We start from the raw sequence: 24,458 nt of genomic DNA, 5'->3' as shown, positions 1-24,458 counted from the left end.
GACCTACCTTTTGGAGAGGTTCACAGCTGTTGCAGTCTGTCCATGATTCACTTCTTCAGTCCCACAAGAAGGACACACACCTTTATGATGGAGAAGATGAAAGGACGCAGCCCTCTATGGTGTCATTTCCAACTGCGAAGCTTAGGTAATTCCCCATTTAGCACACTGGAGAGTCCCAATGAGACTTGCTTCTCATTCTGAGGCAATTTCTCAAAGCTGTAGCTTCCACTAGGGATCAAGCTTGCCAAACATTTCCAGATCCTCTCCTGCACTCAGTCCAATGCTACTTGCCCTTATCCCGCAGATCAGCTTGCTCACCTCCCTGTGTGCAACCAGATCAGCTAACTAATAAATCAGTCAGATCCCTTTTCAGTCCCAGGCACTACTTCTTTTACAACCTTTACTAGTGTACTTGATCATGCAAGCAGTACCAGCTCTTTTGACACAAGAGGACTCAAAGTTTGCCCGGCTGAGTCAGGGTTGTCATCACTCTGTTAGGCTGCACCCTGCATCAGGCTGAGTCACATTAATTTAAACCACTTCCATTTGGTTTTATCTGGCAAGTGTATGTGGCTAAATGTTTTTCTTCCTTTTTAGCAGTTGTTCCTTAGGTTAACAAAGGTTTCTTTCTAAAGAATCATCATAAGTGTTCCAATAGCTAGAAAAACCTAAGAGGAAGATAAAGATTTACAAACATGACAGAGCTAGCTAATTTGTAGTAGGTAACCCCACCACTGAAACTAACAGTGCCAGTATCAGTGCAGAAGCCATTTACAGCACTGTGAAAAGATCTATCTCTACATCAGGAGGATAAAATTAATCTGACATTACTTAGGTATCTGTCAAAAATCCTTAAGTTTGGGCTTATAACCTTGGGTTCCCGTCATAGAGAATAAGGATTAATGAACTTGTCATGACTTAGGTGCTTGTTACAAGTTGAATCTCATCCCATAAGGCAGAGCAAATGAATTATCCCCTGGATAATTCAGAGTCTCGCTCTCTGGGGTGAGACTCTGGATTAGACTTGGATATGATTTTTAGATGGTTAACATTAGAGATGTGGGTTTGGAATGACTTTTCTAATAACAACTGACTTGTAGATATGAATTAGGATCTCAGCTTTGGGAAAATAGCCTCAAACTTAAACCAAAGCCTCTTTTGGGTACATCACATGAAGACTGTTCAATATTTCCTCTCCTGAAATTGCTAGTAACCTGTCTTGACTGGGTGATTATCTCTGATAAGTATACTATTTAAGTTAAAGAGCAAGAAATGTCCCTGCATGCTCTGACCTGTAACTATTTTCTGGTGAGAATGACTGTACAGAGGTTACGTGAGCTCAATTTTAATTCACTCTTCTGTTTATTTTAGGAAGAAAAAGCAAAGCACTAGAAATGTATTTTAACATGCATTTGGTGTAGCTGGCCAGATGTGGTGATAGGTGTGTCCAGGACTGCAGGGGCGGCCCCTGTGAGAAGACAGCAGGGGCTGCCCTGTATCCTATTCCAGCCAGCTCCAAAGGACCCACAGCAGGACACAGCTGAGCCCAGCAGCCAAGGGAAGGGCTCTGGGAAATATGTTTTCCTCTGGGAAAACATATTTAAGAAAGTGGGGGAAGGGGGGGAAAAGCTAGATAGAGAGAGGAGGAGGGAGCAAAAAGAGTGAGAAAAAGCAGAGGGAACACCAAGGTTGGAGGTGCTCTGTCATGGAGCAGAGATTCATTGCAGCCCATGGAGGAGCCGTACTGGAGCAGAGAACAAGCAATAGGAGGAAGGAGCAGTGGAGATGAACCACTCATGTATTGATCATAGCGCCCCCAAGTCCCAATCCCCACGCACCACTCGGGGAGGCAAAGGAGTGTAAAGCGCAGCAGTGAGGTGGAACCTGTGCAGGACTGGGGGAAGGCAGGTGGGTTTTAATGGTTTTTTTTTGTTTCTCACTACCCATACCTGTTTGAACTGACAATAAATGAAAGTTAATTTTCCCCGAGTCAAGTCTGTTCTGCTCACAGTGGTAGCTGGTAAGCAATCTCCCTGTCCTTATCTCAACCATGAGCTCTCATTCCTGTTTTTTTCCTATTTTCTCCTTGCCCAACTAAGGAGGGTGAGTGAGCAAGCAACTGGATGGGAGTTCGGTGGTTAGCCAAAGTTAACACACCACAGTATTGCAACAAAATATGACTTTTAACTGATTTAGACCATATAGTCCTGCAGAAGCAGATGACGTTTGCAGCTGGCATGCATACTTTTACTTTATCTCACTTAGAGTTACCAATACCTGAAGGAGAAATTGCTGAAGAGGTGCTTTTCTACCAAAGCCAGCCCTTCTGCTGACCATCTCCTGTTAGATCAGACCTATGACCACATGCCTGTTTTTTTGACGTCCTCTTTGAACAGAAAGATTAGCCAAATCAAGAAAAAAATGTGATCAACAGGCCAGTAGAGAAGGCCGCTAAATCTGAGAAAGACATGTCATATGATGAAGATGGACCGCAGCCAGGCCTGGGATCTTTTCTATTCAAAAGTAGTCTGGGAATGTTTAACATTGTAGATATTATGGGAGTCTGTATGGATTTAGTAATGATAATGCAGAACACATTACTGTTGTAAGGTTGTAACCTTATCTTTGGAGGGGATTTGTTCTCTTCATTTGCTCTGTGACTTTGGTCATTGCTCACCCTTTCAACTGTGCTATACAAGTATTATACTCAGACACACCTCCTGTAGAGACTGCTGCCAGAAATGTTCAGAGTGTCTGGGTTTGATGAAGACTATCAAGGCTTTTTCAGTTGGTCTTTCCGTGTGATTTCAACTAAGTAAGCATTATCACTAAAATAAAGGCTGTGTGGTAAGAATGGATTGCCAGAATTTGAAGCACAGGACAGCCACCAAGCAAATGTCTCAAAGAGCACTACGGGTATCCTGACACTGCTGAGCGTAGAACCATCATCAGGTGTCATATTAGAGATGTTCATACACTAAGTTACAGACGAGGTCCTAACAGCACCCAGAATTGAAGTGCCATAGAAACAAACAAGGTCTCCTTAAGAACTTACTACTTGCACTGCACCCATTTATGTCTTATTTAAATAGTATCCCATTGCTGGTTCAGAAAAGTGCATATTAGAGAGGCTGGGGCAGTCTCACAGGGTCAACAGCTCAGTGTGTGCTGTTTTACAGCTAAAAACAGAGTTGCTGTAACAGAGAGACTACCCCCATATGGGTGGAAATGTTAGTAATAACTATTCAATCATAGAATCACAGAATGGTTCAGGTTAGAAGGGAGCTTAAAGATCATCCAGTTCCAACCCCCCTGCCATGGGCAGGGACATCTCCCACTAGACCAGGCTGCTCAAAGCCCCATCCAGCCTGGCCTTGAAGATTTCCAGGGATGAGGCATCCACAACTTCTCTGGGAAACCTGTTCCAGTGCCTCACCACCCTCACAGTAAAGAATTTCTTCCTGATATCCAATCTAAATCTCCTCTCCTTCAGTTTGAAACCTTTACCCCTCGTCCTATCGCTACACTCCCTGATGAAGAGTCCCTCCCCATCTCTCCTGTAGACCCCCTTCAGGTACTGGAAGGCTGCTATAAGGGCTCCCCGGAGCCTTCTCTTCTCCAGGCTGAACAACCCCAACTCTCTCAGCCTGTCCTCATAGGAGAGGTGCTCCAGCCCTCTCATCATCTTTGTGGCCCTCCGCTAGACCTGTTCCAACAGGTCCATATCCTTCTTGTGCTGAGGACTCCAGAACTGCATGCCGTATTCGGTGTGGGGTCTCACCAGAGCGAAGTAGAGGGGTAGAATCACCTCCCTCAACACGCTGGCCATAATTCTTTTGATGCAGCCCGGGATGCGGTTGGCTTTCTGGGCTGCAAGTGTGCATTTCTGGCTCATATTGAGTTTTCAGCTACCAGCACCCCCAAGTCCTTCTCCTCGGGGCTGCTCTTAAGCCATCCTCTGCCCAGCCTGTATTTGTACCTGGGATTGCCATGACCCAGGTGCAGGATCTTGCACTTGGCCTGGTTGAACTTCATGAGGTCCACACGGGCCCACCTCTCAAGCCTGTCCAGGTCCCTCTAGATGGCACCCCTTCCCTCCAGCGTGTCGACCGCACCACATGGTTTAAAAAGTACTGTATATTTTCTGAATATCTCAAAGGAAAAATGACACCAGCTTGAAAAATAGAGACTAAATAGTTGCCAAAAAGACTTGAAATAAAGAAAATAAAACCACCAAAATGCAACTAGCTTGGATAATATATCTCACAAACTTAAACAGATTAATGAATGAGGTACTTCTAAAAAGAACAGTACTCTAGTGCAAAACCTCACTAGAAAGTAACAATTAGAATATGGTAAGCCCAAGTTTACTAAGAAATGTGGAAAGGCAGAGGAAGAACACCATTAATTTACTTCTTTAACATTTTGCCACACAATACTCAGCCCAGTCTAGACTGGAAATGACTGAAGAACCTGAGGACAATTCTCTGTGAGTCAGAGTATTATAGTGAGTGCATGGGAAAGAAATTAAAGTACTTACGTTACTGCAATTTCAGACAGATGAGACAGATGCATATCAGCTTTCTGGGAATAATTAGTAGATTGCCATTGCAACTTAAAAGGCAAAGGAATTCTGAAATGAAGAAATGTCTTTTAAGTGGATATATTTGTATCTGCACAAATCGGGTTCAGTTATCATTATTGTCAATGAAAAGAAATACATGCTGACAAAACAACATTCCCCTCAGCCTGTTTATTTTTGCCCAGAAAGTATCAGGGGAGAGGAGGGGAGGGGAGTGCAGGGAAGGGAAGGGAAGGGAAGGGAAGGGAAGGGAAGGGAAGGGAAGGGAAGGGAAGGGAAGGGAAGGGAAGGGAAGGGAAGGGAAGGGAAGGGAAGGGAAGGGAAGGGAAGGGAAGGGAAGGGAAGGGAAGGGAAGGGAAGGGAAGGGAAGGGAAGGGAAGGGAAGGGAAGGGAAGGGAAGGGAAGACTAGGAGTGAGTAATGTTCGTAGCTAAAAATCTTTATCTAATCTCCATTTTTCCACTTTTTAAACAATGTGTTGCACATGAAGTAAAAGAGTAAGGTGAAATGTTAACACCAAACATTTCATTTTGTGGGAGACTGGATTTAGATTTCAAATTATGATAGATTCTAACAGGTTATTTCCTAATGAAGAGCTCCAACAAAGAATCCAAGTCCATTTTGCAATGAATATATTAGGTATGTAGTTTCTTCCTAAATACTATTTCTATTACTACATGAATAAAAATTATCCCAGTACAAGAGCCTTTATTTGATACAAAGTTTTGCTCCACAGTATAGGTTTGTGTTTGACAAGGGCATCTCTGTTCCTTCCCTGACAGCTTAAAATCTATAGCATTACGTGTTTCCATATTTGTCTGCTTTGATTCATAGTCTGAAATAAGAGCTCAGAAGCGTGAGCTTTGGAGAATATTCACTACAATCATATTTTACATTGAGCCATTAACTACTGTAAGTCTTTGGATGCACCCATCCAGCCAATTCCATAGACATCTAACGGTCCTTCAAACTGATATCTCTGCAATCTAGATGCAGGAGTGTTGTGAGGGACCATATCAAAGGCCTTGCAGAAGGGATCTACATAGAGATGATTTGAAATTCAGAGTTTGGAATGCATGAGCAGAAATGCCCAGCATAGATAAACCTGTGTCTTAGAATTTAATGCATGTAGTGGCCCAATGCTTACAGAAAAATGTGGACCTTTTCCTTCTGAAATTAGGATATGTTTTGTCAGTATTTGGAGGGGAAGAATTAAACAGAACAAAACAGACACAAACTGAAGGGCAGAGTGTCTAAAAGATGACTGGGTACAATCAAGGAGGAAAATTAAGCCCTCTGAAAACTACATGTGGCCTTCGTTTTGTATGCAGGCAGCACCTTGCTGCTTTACAGGTTGAGTGATTAGCCTTTGTTTCTGTCACTTGGGAAGATTCTCAAAGTGACCACATGATGGTAGCCTAGGATCAGAGACAAGCAAGTTAAATCATGAAAGTAAAGGAAATAAGGTGGAAAAATACTTCTTGTAAATTGAAATCAAGATAAACATCGGGACCAGTCACTGCCACACAGTGAGGAGCTAAGCTATATTTCATCTTTGAAGTAGTGTAATATCCACGACAGGACTATATAGTGTACCTACTGGATAGTCCTCTACTGAGATATGCAAAGTGTCTGGGGTGCTGCACTGTTATGGACAAATTCATGTCTAGCAAACTTCTGCTTACACTTCCCTTACCACATGAGGTCAGCCTATCATCAGATGTGGTTGCCTGCAATTTTCCCTTTTCTTCTAAAGAGCAAAACAGAAGTAGTAAAAGGTTTTGTTGCAGTTTACGCCCAGCTGGCAACTAAGCCGCCTGCTCGCTACTTGGTGGGATGGGGCAGAGAATCAGAAAAGTAAAAGTGAGAAAACTCATGCATTCAGATAAAGATAGTTTAATAAGTAAAGCAAACCAAGGAATTAATTCACTACTTCATTCACTTACAGGCAGGTGTTCAGCCATCTCAAGGAAAGCAGGGCTCCATCATGCGTAATGTTTACTTGGAAAAACAAAACACCATAGCTCCAAATGTCATCACCTTCCTTCTCCCACCCGGCTTTATATACCGAGAATGACATCACAGGGCATGGAAGATCCCTTTGGTCAGTTGAGGTCAGCTGTCCTGGCTGTGTCTCCTCACAGCTTCTTGTGCACTGCCAGCCCACTCGCTGAAGGGGTGGTGTGAGGAGCAGAAAAGGGCTTGACTGCTCTGCAACAATCAAAACCATTAGTGTGTTAACAACATCACCCTCATCCCAAATCCAAAACACAGCACTACACCAGCTGCCAGCAAGAAACTCAGCTCCATCCCAGCCAAAACCAGGACAAGTTTAAACAAATCTCCTTGCCACAGTCTCAGAGTGTCTTATTCATTAGAAAAACAAATAGCTTTGACTGTATGCCACAAAAAAGAGGAAAAGAAAGGGTTTGGACAAAACCAGCCAATTCAATAGTTTCAGGAGACCTGGTGGTATTTTCAGATTTGAACAAAATTCAGACAATAGATTCTTATCCCTGTTTCTTGGAAGGGCATAAACTCTGCTTGTAAAATTTGAAGCATAGCTTGGCCATGAAAAAAGGTGAAAATAATGTTCGTAGTGCACAGAAAATGTCACTGGCCCTGAAGCCAACTTCGGATTCAGGCAATTCTACTACATGGACCTGTGTATTTGTTGGTGGAATTAAAACAAAAATAAATAAATAAATAAATAAATAAATGAAAAACTGGCTCTAAACCATATCCAAGTTGCTAAAATCACTTGCTTTCTGCTTCTGCTGCCTTTGATAAAAGGTGATAAATTTAAAACAGATGAAGCCAGAGAAACAAAAATAAAAATAAATGAAAGATTCTCTTTTGATTATCAACTTCTTGTTGACTATAACAATGATGTTCTTTCTTAGCATTAGCTATGATGAAGATTAAATGCAAATCTTTGAATTCTTATGTTTTAAATTAAAGGTTACAAAGCTAGTCATATAAAGGTTGTACAATTAGACCGGTTTTAAGAAGAATCCAGATTGACCCCAAAGGTCTGTGATAAAAAGTGCCAGTCTAGTAAAGGATTCCTTTAGACTACTCTGGCATGCAACTCCCCTCCCTTTAATTAAGCAAACCAAATCATCCTTAAGACTGCACAGCAGCTAAGGGGAACTTCATCTTTAAGTTGACTGCTTTGGTGAAAACATGCATGTCTAGGTCAAATACTGATTATGAGACTCTGAATGACAAGACTGGGATGCTTATGTACCACCCCAAATCCTCTGCAGAAGTGATCTTGGTCATTATGTGAATTTTTATTGAGTCATGTTTTCCTATAGTTCAATTACCTATACTGAAATTGATAGCATATTGTTTACCCTGTATAAATATTGAAGGTTTTAATTTTTCCAACCTATATCTGAAAAAATTTCCTAATTAAGGAAATTCACGTGACAATAAATTAAGACCTTTATAGCATCATCGAATCATAGAATAGTTTGTGTTGGAAGGGACCTTTAAAGGTCATCTAGTCCACCCTCCCTGCAATGAGCAGGGACATCTTCAACCAGATCAGGTTGCTCAGAGCCCCGTCCAACCTGACCTGGAATGTTTCCAGGGATGGGGCATCTACCACCTCTCTGGGCATCCTCTTCTAGTGTTTCACCACCCTCATTGTAAAAAATTTCTTCCTTATATCAAGTGTAAATCTACCCTCTTTTAGTTTAAAGCCATTACCCCTTGTCCAGTCACAACAGACCCTGCTAAAAAGTTTGTTCCCATTTTTCCTGTAAGCCCCCTTTAAGTACTGAAGGGCCGCTATAAGGCCTCCCTGGAGACTAGGCTTTTATACCAGCCCAGTTTCCTGTATCCTAATTTACTGTAACAAGACCCAGCTTCTCCAGTGCTGGGACTCAGGATTCCAAGAATAATTCTGTTCTGAGAATCTCCAGGGTCCAGTTTCAAGAATTACAGAAGCTGAGTAGGCACAATAGTCTCAGGACTATCTTTATCCTCTAGCAATTCCTCTACAAATCAGCAATCAGATCAACTAAGTTTTTCTTCTCTCCCGTTTCCAGTATTATGAAGAAAATAATTGTGCTGAATAAATGCATTGGCCCATAATCCACAAGATCTCTCAACCTCCCAGACATTGCCATAATGCAGTTTGTCAAAATAAAATTTTGGCTTAATTGTGGACTCCTCCTGTTTACCTGCTGTTTGTGGGCACACTTGGTGCAAGTATTCTTTTAAGAGCTATAAACTGCCACATAATATAGCTCTTCTCAGATCAGTACCACTATCATTCCACATGCTCTGGCATGTGTGTGCTTCAGCCCCACACTGGCTTCAGCAATATGTTTCTCTTGCTGAAGGGACTTCGGCAAGAAGCAGCATCAGTCAGGTTTGGAAGAATAAGCAAATTCAATGGGCAGTGGAAGTGCACGTTTTAAAACTTTTGCTCTCCTTGAGAGCTTGCCAAGGAGACATTTCCACCATTTCGTTTGGAAATGGCTTGCAAACCTAAATAGAGCTTGAAAACTAGTTCTTCCCTGAATTAAACAAATAGCACAGCATTCACAGAAAGTTCTCTGAAAGGCAGACAGGCACAACCAATTCTGTGTGCTGAGCTCAAGGTGTAAATCACAGGTGACTGTATCCTAAGCCTTTCCTCAGCTTGTGGGAGAAACACGAGTAACATAAAATATACCTGTAGTAGATTCATCCATCAAGAAAGTGTGTTTTTCTGTGCGCCCTTGCAGAGGTTTTGAGGGAAGCCATTCCGGCTACTTAGTTGCCAAAGCAGGCCCTTCCCACATACACGCTCAGAATGGAGAAATGCTGATATGAAAGAGAAAGGTGAAAGAGAAAGGTAATAAAATTGGTGCTTTGCCTTGCAGCAGTAGACTACCACTTGATGCTTGGGTTTTTTTCTTTATCTCATCAGCAAACAGAGCATGAGTAACCATCATGCTGGATTGTCATGAGAGTGTTACAGTGTCATCTGGTGCCAACTTGGCATCTTGCCACAGGTACTACAGAGGCAGAGTTCATTTGACTGAATTTTCTCTAGTCATTGTAAGATGTCATAAGTAATGAGATTTCCTTGGTAGCCAAACAGAGAATGCACACTAGTCCCAAGATCACCAATTAGCTTTTGTTCTACCTGAACTTAATAATATAAAAGCACATTTCACAACTTGATGGCTACCTCTCTCTACAGTATAGAACAGTGAAAGAGAAACAGTGCTGAAGATCTTGTTTTCAGTAAGACCTGCCAGTTGTTCTGAAAGATGTGCCAGTTTGTACCTTGTCTAGAACTCTTATCATGAAAGCTATTTTGTTTCTGTTTTGGCAGTTTCACTGATTTCCTGAGGTTAGGTCATTATTTTGGGGTTTTAGTTGCAAACAATTCGTATATTGCTTCAGGAAAGACTTAGTGAGTGCAACTCACATGCAAATTCAGCAGGTACCACATCTTGGAGCTAAATAAGGTCTGAACCAAAGACAAGGACAAGTTCTTCCTCTGTCACTGCTGACAAAGAAAACATAACCAAAAAAATCCAAGAAATCACTGGACTATTAGAGTTGTTTTCCTGGGCATTTCATCCCTTTAACAATATTAAATGTTCCGAGAAATTCTCATTTATTAAACTAGAAAATAAAAGTAACAGGGTTGAAGATTGTGTCCACTACACAACAACTAGTATTTCCTGCCATACTGAAAAGCTTTGATGTCAGTGTGATTACACACTTACATCCTTTTCATGGAAGACCTGTTTCATTCTGTGCGACTTATGGATGCATATGTGAATCAGCTGTTTAGCTTCCAACCTACACAGCTCTATTGTCGTCTAGCTGGGAAGGTTCTACATACCTTACAGAAAATGAGGTTTCAGGTTCACTGATACAAATCTATCCCAAAGCCATAATTCACTCCAATTGTATAGAAATGTCTACAACAGAAAGTGAGAAAGAGAACAAAAGCCCTTACTTCTGCAGCTCCTGAAATGAAGTGTCTTAGCAGTGAACACGCTGGAGTCCTGTTGTCTGCTCTATGAATAAAATTGAGGAATTGAGACCCGAAGAAGAGGAAACATCTTCTCAAGAACCCCCACGATTCCTCCTCTGCCCAGAAGAGCAACAAAACCAGAGGCTGACGGGAATGAAGAAGAAGCAGGACAAATCAGATCTGATTTACCACTCCCCTGGTGAGATATAGCAGACACATATAGTAAGACTGGTATACTCAGTGAATATTATAACTAATCAGATTTAAATGCTATTGTTTACTTTAATTGCTTCATTTTCCTGTTCAAATGATTTAAAGGTGAGAAAGGGAGAAGGAGAGGGATCTGTAATCAGACTGTACTATGGAAACGTGAAAAGGCAGTTGCTATGTTTCTCAGTTCACAGAAAGTTGCTTTGCTGGACAAACATCTTTCAGGACCCAGGCACGCTCTTGAGTGGCAAAAACAGTCAAGATGGCAAAAAAAAGGCTTGGGCTTACTCGTTTTGGAGCCTGCTAACATGGGCAGCTGTGGATGTCTGCGCCTGGGCAGCGCACAACCTATATTGCACTGTGTTAGCGCCACACAGTGTGTGCTCACGTTGTTGAATGCAGTTGGAAAGAGGATGTTCAAACTCTGCAGACAGAGGGCAAGGGGGACTGCACACCTTCCTGGGACCAGGGCAAGAGCACAGACAAGGGACAGTGTTGATTTGGTACACTCAGGGCATTTGCACACATGAAGAAAAGTTTCCTGGTCTGCGTATTGAATTCATCCAGCCCAGAAAAATGTGTACATATTGAGTGGAAAAGTTGTGGAAGCTGGTGACATTGGTTTGTTACCCATCTACAGAAAATGAAGCTGGCTAGTATAAAGCTGGGAATGGCTGTTACGAAGTCCAGAGCACCAAACTTATTTTCCTGTGCAGGCTGGTAACCCTAAGCCGTAAGCAGAAAATAGTGGTGTGGCTTGAAACAATGCTACCTGACCCATACAAGAGCCAGAAAGTAGACTCATACATTCACCTACCTTTCAGGCTGTGCCCTATACAAACACCTATGTGAAAAATATGTCACAAAAATGAGTGAAAATTATGCGAATGAAGTGATAAAGAGGGTGTCCTTCTATTCTGACCTTTTTGTCCCCCTGTACTAAAACAATGCCTGTGACCGTGCCTTTCCCCGTTACATTACAGTATTACAGGGTAAAGGAAATGAGTAAGACGTAGGCGGGATTTTCACACCCCGTTACATGGGCGGTTTAGAAGAATAGAAGAAGAAGAATGAATCACATTGTCAAAGCACACAAAAATATGCCACCGACGCAATTTCACAGCTTCCATCCTTTTTCTGCCCAATTACTGTAACAGCCCCAGGGAATTGGGTTTTCAAGGAGGAGGTAGGTTTATTTTTGTCTTCGTCTGTTGTTTATTTTTACTCCAAAGAAGTTAGACAAAGAAATACTGCATTTTGCTATTTGTGTTAGTTTTAATGTTGTTAAAATAACTGTGAGGGGTGGATAGACATAACCTGTAAATCCATGCTTTTGTCCAATGAATGCCATAGCCAAAATTTTGATGGTGTATTTTTTCTACAGTCTGAAATTTGCTACAGTCTGAGATGAACATTCAGCATGCTCTGAGAGTGGCTTGTGCTGTAGCCAATTTTCTAAGTCTAGCAGCAGCCAATTTTCATAGCAAGTTTATAAACTACAGCACAGAAATGAAACAACTTCACAAAGAAATACTTTATATTTCCTTAAGATTTTATTCAATAATTTGTACAGGAACCGTTTGAGATGTGAAAGAAAGTTTGGACCACCTCTGGGGAAAATACTACTGTTTTTCTACTGCAACTGTTTTTTCTAAAGAAAACTGTTCTAAATGGTCTGTTTTTCTAAAGAAGCATGTGATAGTAGGATGGGTGTAAGAAAGAGGAGGAAAAGGCATTTTCAAAAATAAATTTGCTGTTTCAGTGAGAACAGTGGCAGCGTTTCTATTTAGTACTTACATGTGGACAATGTAAGAGGGGAAAGGAATGACTCCTCCTGGATGCACCTGACCGTGGTGGATAACTAAGTCTTAGAGGGTTCCCTCTGGGCTGGTCACCCTGGGCTATCTTTTCAGCGACTGGCAGGAAATAAATATGGTGAAGTCTTCATTCATCTTGTCCTAGACTAGGGTGAATAAACTGTGTCTTAAGTATCTGTTTCTTTCCAGCCACTATTAAGGCACCGTAGAATTATTGGTTCCCCTGTGAGGATACCTATACAGCGCTTAGGTATTTTAAGTAATAAAAACTCCACCCCACAACTGACAATATCTTCAGAGTTAGGTTAATAGGTTAAAGCAATTTAATTTCTTTTTATTCATTTCCAATAACAAGTATGTTATTTACAATCCCTTATAAATTGTCTGGTCCATTATGTCCAAGAGTTAAGAGCAGTTTATGCATTTTCTATTCAAGAACTACTGAATAAAAGTAAAAATTCTCTTGGGCTCAAGGCCCAGAGGTGAGATCCTGTTTTTCCTTGTTAATAACTTGATTACCACAAAGGACTGCAGAGACAAATCTTCTTTTCTCTGATATTTTTCTGCAGCTACTACTCCTACACAGTTTCTAACATCTGCCCAAGAGATGGAGGTAATCTACGTTGACTCAAGAAAAACAAATAAATAAATAAATAACAGAAAGCACTGTGTGTGTTTAAAACAGTGGGTTGTTAGGCAGTTGTGTGAAATCTCAGTCATCACACCTGTCTCAGTCAAGTACATTACCTCTTTCATGAAAAGCTATAAAGAATTTCAAGAAGGATTTCAAATATAGCTAAAAAATATTAAAATATGGGGAAATAAGTTATTTATGTATGAAACAAAGGATGCTCGTGAGGATATTAGTATACTTGCACATGTATTTTATTATCATTATCAAAGAATATAGGAGGCAGGTCAGAAGGAAGAGTGCACTACAGAGAAACTAAACTGTTCTCTGAATCAGAGCTCACAGAAAAGCATCATGAGAGTATGGTCCTACCTATAGGGTAGGACTTACCATTAAGGAAATAATGACAAAGAAGTGACAAATATGGGGTTATTAAAAGAGGAATGGTTAAGAGAGAAGCCACTAGAAAAATTTAGCTAGTCCTCAAGTATAAACTGGAAAGAGAAAAATTTCAGTGTCCAATTGAAATAACGGGAGATGATGGGAGAAATGTCTCATGAAGACTTGGATCCGTTCCAGGTGTTGCAAACAGTAAAAGTAAAACTGTGTTACTGACACTGTATGTGAATATAGTAGGCTCAAAAGTAAACCTTTAAGGAAGAGTAGTCGTACTTGTCTACTCTGCTAGATTATGGGTTTTTTGGCATATCCACAGAAAGGTGAATAAAGAAAAAATGAAAAAAAAAATCCTCTCAAAACCTGGGAAAACAGTCCTCAGCAGAGGAAATAGAGTGACCCACACATACCTTAGCGATCTTCCCAGCATGTGTTTCGTGTTGGTAAGAAGGTAACACAGTGCAGCTGATCATGGCTGTTTTGTACGTTGAGTAATGTTCTGGCTGTAGAACTTAAGCTAATTGAAGAACATCTGAATATAATGCTTCTCTTGGATATAAAAAACTGAGGCCATCGCTAAAGAGGCCAAGGATGTGGTTTAATTTTCTTTTTCCTTTACCACAATGTCAATTTATGAGTTCCTTTCACCCTATTTATTTCCAATGTTCCAGACAACTCAACTGCTTGTTGAGCCACACGTGAACCAGGTTGTGATTTGATTTGAAGTCAGAATAACCTTTTTTTCTTTTGATTTGCAGTATTGCCAAAGTCTTTATGATGCCCATCCCCCTAAGACCCTTGCACAGCACCTGTGATCGTACTTCAGACTGCTGCATTTACCTCACAATTTCTTGATGGGAAGAAAACTTCTCTGTTTCTTTTGTAAATGAGGAAATGAAGTACAGATTTGATTGACCGTCAGTCATAAAGTGAATCTGTGGCAGACCAGAGAACCGAGCAAAGCTCTCCATCACCTCAGTACAGTACCATAATCACTGGACTCTCAGGAGTGGTTTGTTATATATGCATGCATATATATATATATATATAAACTTACACATAAGTTGGATGTAAGCAACTCTATGCTGAGAGCTTAGATGTCTCTAGTGACTAGTAGGGGCCAACAATTCTTGCAACAGCAGAAATAGCTTAGACAGCTCTCCTTTGGGTCTTTGTTGCTAACCCACACTGTCATCTCAGATGAGCTTGTTCCACTGTTTGTGGTAAAGGATGCTAAGCCAGATGAAAAAATGAGAAGAAGAAAAAACTTCTGGGGTGGGAGGAGCATTATTAGTTTTAGTGATGATCACTTCTTCAGAACTACTCCCTATGAGGCCTCACAATGAATGGTACTAACACAGCCAGGGAGGCAGGATGGAATCAAGAAGGGGACATGGAGGATGCGGAAGGACAGGGTATCTTAGGCCAACACTGTTGTTGAAAGAAATGCTTCTGGACCAAGCACTTGAAACAGTTTAAACCTTCCTCTTGGAAGAGAGGAAGCTTTCCAGAAATCCAGGAGAACTCTGACAACTTTGTTGTCTCTTGAACAATTCCTATTTATTTCCAATGTGTAAGAGTCCGAAGGTTGCTAGGCCTTTGGGACTCCTTTGCAAGGCCCTGTCCGTGACAATATTTTTTCTAGCTCATGCTGACTCCCAGTGTGATGGGCATGAAGTGAACGCTTCCACCGAGGCGTTCTGAGGGATGGGTTTTAATTCATCCAGCTCTATTTGTAGCCAAGCTACACAACATCATATTAGGTCAGGTCTCCTGGATGACAGCCTTTCCCTCTGGAAACTGTGATCCCAGCTTCCTTTATTATGTGCCTACATTTGTAGAACACCCAAATGAAAGAAATTTCATTTGGTAGAGTAGTCCCAAAAGGCTCCATACAGCACAGTGTCTGCCTGGAGCAAACCATGAACAAATATTAGGCACAAGAATGTGTTTGGACTCCTCCTCTTCTACAGAAGAATCGCCTTTTCTCAAATTACAGCTGAAGGTGCGAAAGGAAAATAGACTTTTTGAATCCTCCCATTGCTCATCCTATCGGCAAGGGATGTAGTAAAGGCCAAAAAAATAAATGAATTCAAAATGGATTGTGGGAATCAATGGGGGATCAGGCTTTCTTGGGCTGCTACGCACAGTGATCTATGAGGTAGCCTTCAACTTTGCAAGTCCGTAGGGCACTGCTTGCTGGTAGATGAGAGAGTGTATAGGCAAAGGCCTGCTTGGGGCTTTCTCTTCTCCCTATACTTTTCTCCCTAAGTATCCACCGATGTCAGAAGTTTTTGTCTGCTCAATAAAAGCATTTCTTTTGAAATCAGTTCTGTCAGGTACATGATCAGATGCTAGTGGGAACGTAAGGAAAAAGAGGTTTCCAACTTGGACTACAGTGAAGCTTGGACAGGAGACATCAGTTGGTCTCATAACGTGGCTTCTGAGACTTGTTTGGGAACCTGTGTTAGACACATAGGGAAATTTTAGGCTAGATGTGGTGGGCTTAAGGTCAATGTCTTGAAAAGCTGTGACCCAGTCCTTCAATTCATGATGACAGTAGTTAAGAAGAGGTACTGCATGATTAGTATTTCCTGTTGGAGATCTCACCTTTTGATACGGAAGAAACACACAAGGAATTCATTCCTTATGTGAATGCACAGCCCGAACAGTCTTTTAACTTAAGTGAACTATCAGCTTCTTCTTCAATTTTTTCTTGGTTTTACTCTAATGGATATTCAGACCTGCTTCTATCAAGTTCATTGCAAACAAAATTCCCCCTATCTTTGAATCCAAAGTGCCAGAACAGATTAGCAACCATTTTCAATTCAAGATTGAAAAATATGCCATTCTGCCTTCCAAATCATGACACTTCTGCAGGGACTAGCTTCTGGAAGCAGCCTCAAAGTTAGGTTGTAATCACCCAGGTGTTACACTGAAGAAAGTGGTGGACAGCTTGTTTTAAATCCTTAGTCCTTTATAAGTCAACCAAAAATCAGAGTACTTAAGATAAACACAGGAGAACTTGCTTTGCTTATGGTTGTAGAATTTATATTCCACTGTAGACTGGACCTTAGATAAACAGGGGATCTAAACAAAGGACACAACAGTGACTGTCTTTGTTATTAGCTTCTACTACATCACTGTGCCTGAGTCAATTAAAGAGTTGATTAAATCCTAGTCACATCTTCAGCATCTGTAGCAATTGTAGATAATCCTCGTGGCTCAACACAAAATCATTCCTGTCTTAAAGTAAGTGTGTAACTGCAAGACCCAAACAATATGCAATTGGATTTACTAATCAGGTGGCTAAAAATTACTAAATGAGCTTGCAGACATCTCCATTATTTGAGCAGTTTTACAGTCTTTCCACAGAGTGAACATGGGATGTTATTGATGTGTTTGCAGGTATGAATGGAACAGCCATTGAAAATTTTGTCTGCGTCATTTTTAATGTTTCCTTCATGAACTGCACTTGGCATGTGGGCAGGTCTGCTTCAGAGGATACCCAATATTTTCTGTATTGGAAGACCTCAAAGTAAGTAGGTCTTCTTGAATCTAGGGAATTTTAGATTCTGGTCTGACACAAGACATTGCCAATATTTAACTGATGAAATATGTCATGTAAAGGAAAGAAGATTTCACAGGATGCCAGAATTACATCAAAGATAATTGTGGAAGGCACACGGGATGTAGATTCCAAAATGTGACAATAGAAAAAAAGAAAGCTTATTTCCTGGTAAATGGATCTAGAAGTGGACAAAGCATTCAGTCATATATGAAGACGATTAATCTGTATAGAATTGGTAAGGATTTTTTTTTTTTTTAATTTTATTTCCAGTTTTATGCTAAGGGAATGAAGAATTCTTCTCTGGAAAAAAAGCATACATTTTTAAAATGCTGCTTTCAGAACAGATTACTTTTTTTCCCCTTTTCCTCAGCCTTGATGGCTGATAAATCAAAAGGACAAAAATGAACAAAGCCAAATGAATGCAGAGACAATCTGAAATCATGGGTAATAGAACTGTGAACATTTCAGTCAAATATTTATTCTCTGAAAGAAAGGTGTCATCTTTTGGGATTAACTAGCTAAGGACGCTGTAGCAGGACTGTCTAGATGTTGGTCTTATTATCTCAACATTCTGTTAATTCGCATAATACAAAAGAAATAATTAACACTGTGAGCAAAAATTTCATTTTTTTAAATGGAATAGTGTTGCTAATAAAAGAAACCCAAACGTCTGTTTAATATTAACACTATGAAAAAAACCACACCTGCACTGATTATATGCTGAATTCAGTAAAATCTAACAAATGGTTTGTGTTTTTCAATTTTACCTACCTGCTTCAGAATATGGGGTGAATATAATAATTCTGGTAGAACTGCATTACATCTTTTTAGACAGTTTGCTTGAACATCTACCTATATTTTGAAAAGGCAGAGTGAAGAGACCTGGTTATTAATCAATAGTATTCCTCATTATATTATTGTAGAAAAACTCACCCCTCCTTCAAATGTTACTGTGAACTGTACAGAAGCTTCTCATGGTTGCGAAATTCAGTGGCAACCACCTCGCACAAGTCATGTGAAAAGAGATGGTTGTTTCAAATATGAAATTGTCATAGAAAACAAGGTAAGAATAATTATGACTCTTAATAGTATTTCGTATGCTTGTATTTCCACACATACTACCATATAACCAATACCCTGTTCTCTTTCCCTACTTAACTAATCTTTCCTTTTTGATATGCAGTGCCCCTCTTGCGCATGAGCTGAGGACTGCTGTCACTCACAAATAGGAGCAGCAAATTGAGGGATGCTTTCAGTGCACTATACAACTGGTCCTTTAAGAAATTGGGCAAAGGACTCCCAACACTGAAGTTGAATAGTTGTTCTAGCACATGTAGGGGGATAGACCATATTATCTGACGACTTTATTATGAACAGTTACAGGATACATTAAATGAACTCTAAATATACCACAAAAAAAACCAAAGCTACTGTTAAATTGGATCAACCAATTTTACGTGTCCCTGTAAGGCAGTTTGGGTCCCCGTGTAGTCTTTCAGTCCTACTGCCGTTTTGTGATGAAGTTAGGTCAGAACCTTCTGTTCTGTGGTTTTCCTGTCTGCAGTCTCCTATACCATCATTCACCTTTTATCACTTCTTTCACAAACTCACTTTGCATTTGCTCCTGCTTCTTGTAGTCATCGTTACCGCTCAGTCAGGTTTATCGTATTACTAAATTAGGTCCAAAGAAGTAACACATGCTTTATTAAAAAGGCGCACATGTAAATTAGGATGTTCTGCAAGACCTCTTAGGAATCTCCATCTGGACCCCCCTGCTATTCATCCCGCCCTCTGTGTATCCAGCTTTGCCTCCTTCTCCTATTGCCTCCATTCACTGACACCAGTGCAGGGTTGCTGGAGTTTGTCTTCTGGAGCAACCGCTATCTATCCTCAAGCCCTGCTTCCCAGGAAGTGGCTGGACGTCACCTGCTGATGGGAAGCAGAGAATAAATCTTTTGTTTTCCTTTGCTTCCATGCAGCCTTTGCTTTTGCTTTATTAAACTGCCTTTGTCTTGACCCAAGAGGGGTTTTTTCTATCTTATTTTCTTCCCCTGTCTCCCCCCCTCCACCTCATCCCATCCTGCTGAGGAGAGGAGTGATAGAGAGACTTGGTGGGCACCTGGCATCCAGCCAAGGTCAATCCACCACAATGGTTGATATTATACATTTCAGTAATTGCAAGTATTTTGAAGAGTTGTATGAATATGGAAAGTAGCACTATATCCATCAAAAACAAAGTTTGAAATTTTTGCAGAAATATTAGTGAGTTTCTTGGTTCAACAGTAAAAAAAACTTAGAAAATGGTGTAATAATATAGTTAAATTAAAGGTTTAAGAATGTAAAAGCTACACAGACAAGTTTTAATGGAAAAAAAAAAACACATTTCCCAAGTTTACTAGTATTTTTTTAGATACTTTGTTTTGTACAAGTAAAACATGCAATTTTAATTGGTGGGCAACCTAAGCCTTTTTTTGTTTAGTCCTTTGATACTCAGTTCTGCAATCAAATTTAAATGGAACAGTACTTCAGAGCACCAGTGGCGAGGAAAAATGTTTCAGTGGAAAAATGGCTTAACCTCAAAGTCTTTAAAAGAAAGCATTTAAAATATTAATTTTAAAATAGATTTATATTTTTTTTCTTTTCCCCGAAAATCAAACATTCATCAGGCAGGAGCCTTTGTTATATAGTAAAAAAAAGAACAATCATAAAAATTAATTTTTTTTTTTGTTGCTAGGCTGATCCCGAGAAAAACATCAAAACCACATCTAAAACAGTAAGTCTTCATTGCCATATTAATTGAATGTTTATGTTGGGTTGAAATTTCATCTATATCAGGGCATCCTGCAACCAACTTGTTTTGGTTTCACGCTACCAGTTTCAGTATACTACATATGTTCTTTATTGACAAGTTTCCTGAACTCAAAGATTTAAACTGTTAATTATAAAACATGGTACAAAAAACACCTGCATATGTAGAACTTTATATTACTTCTATGAAATTCACAAAATCTTCAATTTTACAATCTTTGTACTTCCTACCAAATTCATATATATGTAGAAATATTGAACATAATTCCACATTACACTTAGACACACAAAATGTGAATTTTTTCTTTGTTAATGGTCTCTAGAAGGGGTTGAGATGGAGAAGGCAAGAAAACAGCACCTGAAAGATTAAGCCAGTATAAAAGAGGAAGAAAAAAAATACCAAGTTTTCAAGAAGGCTCAATATTCTTATGAGAAGGATTTCAATATATGTCAAAATTTTCCCTTCTGTATAATCTGGCTGTTAAATTCTACCTCAGTTTTAAAAACATCCACAGTAAGGGAATGCCAGGTCTTTAAAGAACTACCTTCTAGTAAAATAAATAATTTACAGACTGAAAATAAACTATGGATTATTTTTTTTCCCAAAGTCACATTGTTTAGCAGGGAAGCATACTGCAAATTTCATCTTCACTTCACCAATAACAAAAATATTCAAACAAAAGGAACTAGGATGGAACAAGTTAATATATTAAGGGATAATTTTCTATTTGTTATTTCATTCTAATCTGTTCATAGAAATATGTGTAAAATTTTCTTTTGTAATTGTTTGCATCATTAAATGAACCTGACAGATTCCTAACATCTGTAACTCTAGTGAATAATAAGTTCTCAGTCTAGTTGTTGTGCATTTAGGAAAGAAGCATCACAGGAAACTCCTACATATTTGGGAGCTTCAGTGCAAAAAAAAGGTACAGCGTCAAAATCAGAGCAACTGACAATGGCTGTTTGGTGAGCGCAAGCTGGGGAGAGTGGAGCACACCCGTAGAGTTTGGTAAGAACGCAAATCGCTTCCTTGACCTAGTTTTCCCTCAGTTATTACTTGTCTGCCTCATTTATTACTTTATACTTACAGATGGAAACACATTGATATTTGTTCATTAATTTGCTAGGATGAAAAGGAGTGAACTGGCACATCTCTTAATACAAGGGAGGTCTCTAAGCATTCTGGTGTGACAGTGGGTGCTTCTTGCAAGGAGGCAGTGAATAAGGCAGACCTTTTTGAAGTCTGTTGCCAGCCCTTTTCCTTCTTCCATTTCTGCTTCAGGCTTTGTAACCTTCTCTTTTCCCCTGGTACTCTCTGCCACATTGGATTTTGAAGTACTCTGTAGGTCTCAGTTCCTCACAAAATGCTTAGTACGGTCTTGAGTTACTGCAGACGGTCCACGTCTGTCAGCCGTCCCGTTCCTTCACATGTTACAGGGCAATGAGGTGCCAAGCTAAAGAAGCAGCCACTTCATACTGGTGCTTGACACTATCACACAAAGCAGATTGCACATAGGTGACCAGTCATTCCTGTTTTGTGATACTGATCAACACTTTTGATGATTGCTTGTCTTTCAGGAAAAGAACAACTTATATCTACTTCATCATATATGTTGTTTCTGATAGCAGTGCTGGCAGCAAGTATCCTATTTTTTCTCTGCAAAGTGTAAGCCTTATTTCTCATGCAAAATTTTTATTCTGTAGTTGAAATAACACCTCTTTCCCCAACAGAAAATTTCTGGCCTCCTTTTAAAGGAAAGGAGGAAGGGGGAAAATCCACATGGAACTGTAGCAGGAATCATAACCTGCTAGATGTTGCTCAAGTGGACTCTATATTTCTGGTTCCCAACCTCCTTATCCACTTGATCAATCATAACACAAAACTTTCCAATAGTGGGACAAGGCCTTATATCAGTGACACTTTCCTGCCAACAGACCCTGCAATGTGGGTGGGTGGTACATGAAATTGTTTCCTTCTTTTGAGGATATTTCCCTTTCAGATACTTAAACCAGCAACTTCCTATTATTCTTTAATAAGTCATAAAATAAATTATTCTAATCCAAATTCTAAACAATGAAATGATACCATTGTATTCACCCTAGGTAATTTTTAGTTACTTTTTCACTTTGTCTTAGAGGGTTAAAATAATACCTCAGGAGCATTATTATATAGTACATGTTCACATGTTTGCATACTAAGTCTTGTCTTCACCAGCCCTTTTTGTCATTGTAGAAGCATTTATTTGAAAAAAACATCTTCTACAGTACCACAGCCAAAAGACCCATTCAATGAGATATCTCCAACAGATTTCCAGGTATGTTTTCTTCCCGTTTGCCTGAAATTGTTGTAAATAAGGATCCATTGCAGTCTCAAAGGTATGACCTAAGTGTCAGAAAGATGCACAAAAACAAGGATAAATTACCTTTCTTTTTCTTGTTCTTGGGGTATTGAAAGAGAAGGTCTATATGCAATAATTCTTTTGGGTTTCCTTTTGCATTCTGAAACACTGGTCATCTGCCTACCTGGAGCACTGGAGAAAATATACAGTTTAACCCTGCTCTCCCTATAATCCATATGCTATCACTAGAATAGTGCTAAGCCTGAGCTTCTCAGCCCAATAATAATGCAGAATCAGATTGTTGGCCAGCTATTGGGAGAGAAGGAGCAAAGAATAGTTTGCTGGCCAAAATAGTTGTGCCATAGCAGATGTTGAGATCCATGTTAGTATTTGGCAATGATGCTGAAGGAGGGAAAGTTTCTAGGGTACGGTATGCAAGAAAGTATAGAAGGGAGCTGAGAGGTTCTGGCTTATGCAGAGACATGAAGCGACTCATGAGAAGAAGAAGGAACAGACAGACAGACGTTGCAAGTAACAGAGTGGAACTGTCCATCTAGAGAGAATGTCACAAAGTTTGTTGCAATTTTTAGCAGCCTTCCAGTACCTAAAGGGGGCCTACAGAAAGGATGAGGAGGGACTCTTTATCAGGGAGTGTAGCGATAGGACGAGGGGTAAAGGTTTCAAACTGTAAGAGGGGAGATTTAGATTAGACATTAGGAAGAAATTCTTTACTGTGAGGGTGGTGAGGCACTGGAACAGGTTGCCCAGAGAAGCTGTGGATGCCCAACCCCTGGAGGTGTTCAAGGCCAGGCTGCATAGGAATTGAGCAGCCTGGTCTAGTGAGAGGTGTCCCTGCCCATGGCAGGGGGGCTGGAACTAGGTGATCTTTAAGATCCCTTCCAACCCAAACCATTCTATGACTCTATGATTTGCTGAAAGTCTTGAAGTTAGCTACAGCCAGGTCTGGAAGCACTTGCCTGTCTGCAAGGACACACTGAATCACTGGTGAGGCTTTATAAAATCTTTTACTTTCTGTTCCTTCATCATGTTAACTCTCCTATGTTTAAAAAGATGAGTCATCTGGCTTTTGAGTTGACAAGTCTTTTGTTCCTCTTTGGGGAGCTTGTCACGGAGTGAACACCTAGACCTGTCTACTGCAGTCCTTTTATTGACAGAGACCCACTACAGCTTCTATATAATAAATAACAACTCTTTGAATAACAGGATTCATAAATGGTAAACCCGTGGATGATCTCATGCATGAAAAACTGATGAAATATTTTATTCTTCCTTTAATAGACAGAATATAAGAATCTGTTTATGAAGCATGAAACTGAAGAAATAACAATTATTGAAGAAATGATGTAATGGCATCCAACTGAAAGGAACAACTTGAATCTTTTCAAACATATATATCTTGTTGACAGTAATTTACAGGTTTTTCTTATTCTCTCCCTCTTGCAAGCAAAGAAAATAATGTTGCCTATAGAGACGATTCCCCAAGAGCCTATCTTTAAAAGCCTCTTTGTATTTGATTGCATTTTCCATAAATAATTTGACTTGTTTGGGCTATTTTTGTTTCTTCTTATGATGAGTATTCTTGCAATGCTTCAGCAAAAATATTTCAGTAGTGCTTTGGAAGTTATTATACTGCTTTTCAACACCATGCTAAAGAATGAAATAAGAACAGCTAAACTTCAGGGTTTTATACAGGACCTCCAGTGGTCCAGTGCCCTGGAAAAAGTACAGCTATATTGAGATCGTGATCAGGAATAAAAATTTGTCATCTGTATGAAAAACCACTGACAACTGGCCAAGATTAAACCTCTTAAATATGATTATTTATTCATACAAAATCAATATTGTCAAAGTGCTCAGGAGACATTTTCTCATACGTCTATTTGTTGCTTTCAAACTATGTTGCTACATCCTTCAGCACAGCATGCCCTAGATGTTGCTCACAGCCATTTACAAAACCAAAAATTTGCTCCCACATTTCATCACTTCGTATCTGCGTTAGATGAAAAAAAATAGCTTAAAATGTGACCGCTAACAGGTAGCAGATAACTGTGTGTACGTGGGCGGGGGGGGTGGGAAATGTTGGAAATTT

The 24,458-nt window shown here is 39.9% G+C and overlaps 1 protein-coding gene across 6 annotated transcripts; it reads left to right on the top strand.

The window, feature by feature from the left end:
- The first annotated feature begins 11,830 nt into the window (after positions 1–11,830).
- Positions 11,831–24,185, top strand: LOC141751225 (granulocyte-macrophage colony-stimulating factor receptor subunit alpha-like). 6 transcript variants are annotated; one of them, XM_074607656.1, is made up of 11 exons: positions 11,845–11,969; positions 13,170–13,213; positions 14,386–14,639; positions 17,036–17,165; positions 17,258–17,433; positions 18,122–18,261; positions 19,933–19,971; positions 20,880–21,018; positions 21,588–21,675; positions 22,243–22,324; positions 23,648–23,919. In XM_074607656.1, the coding sequence occupies exons 4-11, from the start codon at positions 17,038–17,040 to the stop codon at positions 23,714–23,716; spliced, it is 861 nt and encodes a 286-aa protein (XP_074463757.1). In that variant the 5' UTR covers positions 11,845–11,969; positions 13,170–13,213; positions 14,386–14,639; positions 17,036–17,037; the 3' UTR covers positions 23,717–23,919. The 6 variants fall into 6 exon arrangements, with proteins under 6 accessions (XP_074463729.1, XP_074463740.1, XP_074463757.1 ...); XM_074607667.1 differs by having other exon boundaries at positions 11,846–11,969; positions 14,386–14,605; XM_074607628.1 differs by lacking the exon at positions 13,170–13,213 and having other exon boundaries at positions 11,831–11,969; positions 23,648–24,185.
- The last annotated feature ends 273 nt before the right edge of the window (positions 24,186–24,458 follow it).

Source organism: Larus michahellis, chromosome 1 (assembly GCF_964199755.1).
Source record: "Larus michahellis chromosome 1, bLarMic1.1, whole genome shotgun sequence".
Classification (NCBI taxonomy): domain Eukaryota; kingdom Metazoa; phylum Chordata; class Aves; order Charadriiformes; family Laridae; genus Larus; species Larus michahellis.
The sequence above is the reverse complement of the archived record's forward strand: the minus strand, read 5'-3'. Positions and strand labels throughout refer to the sequence as shown.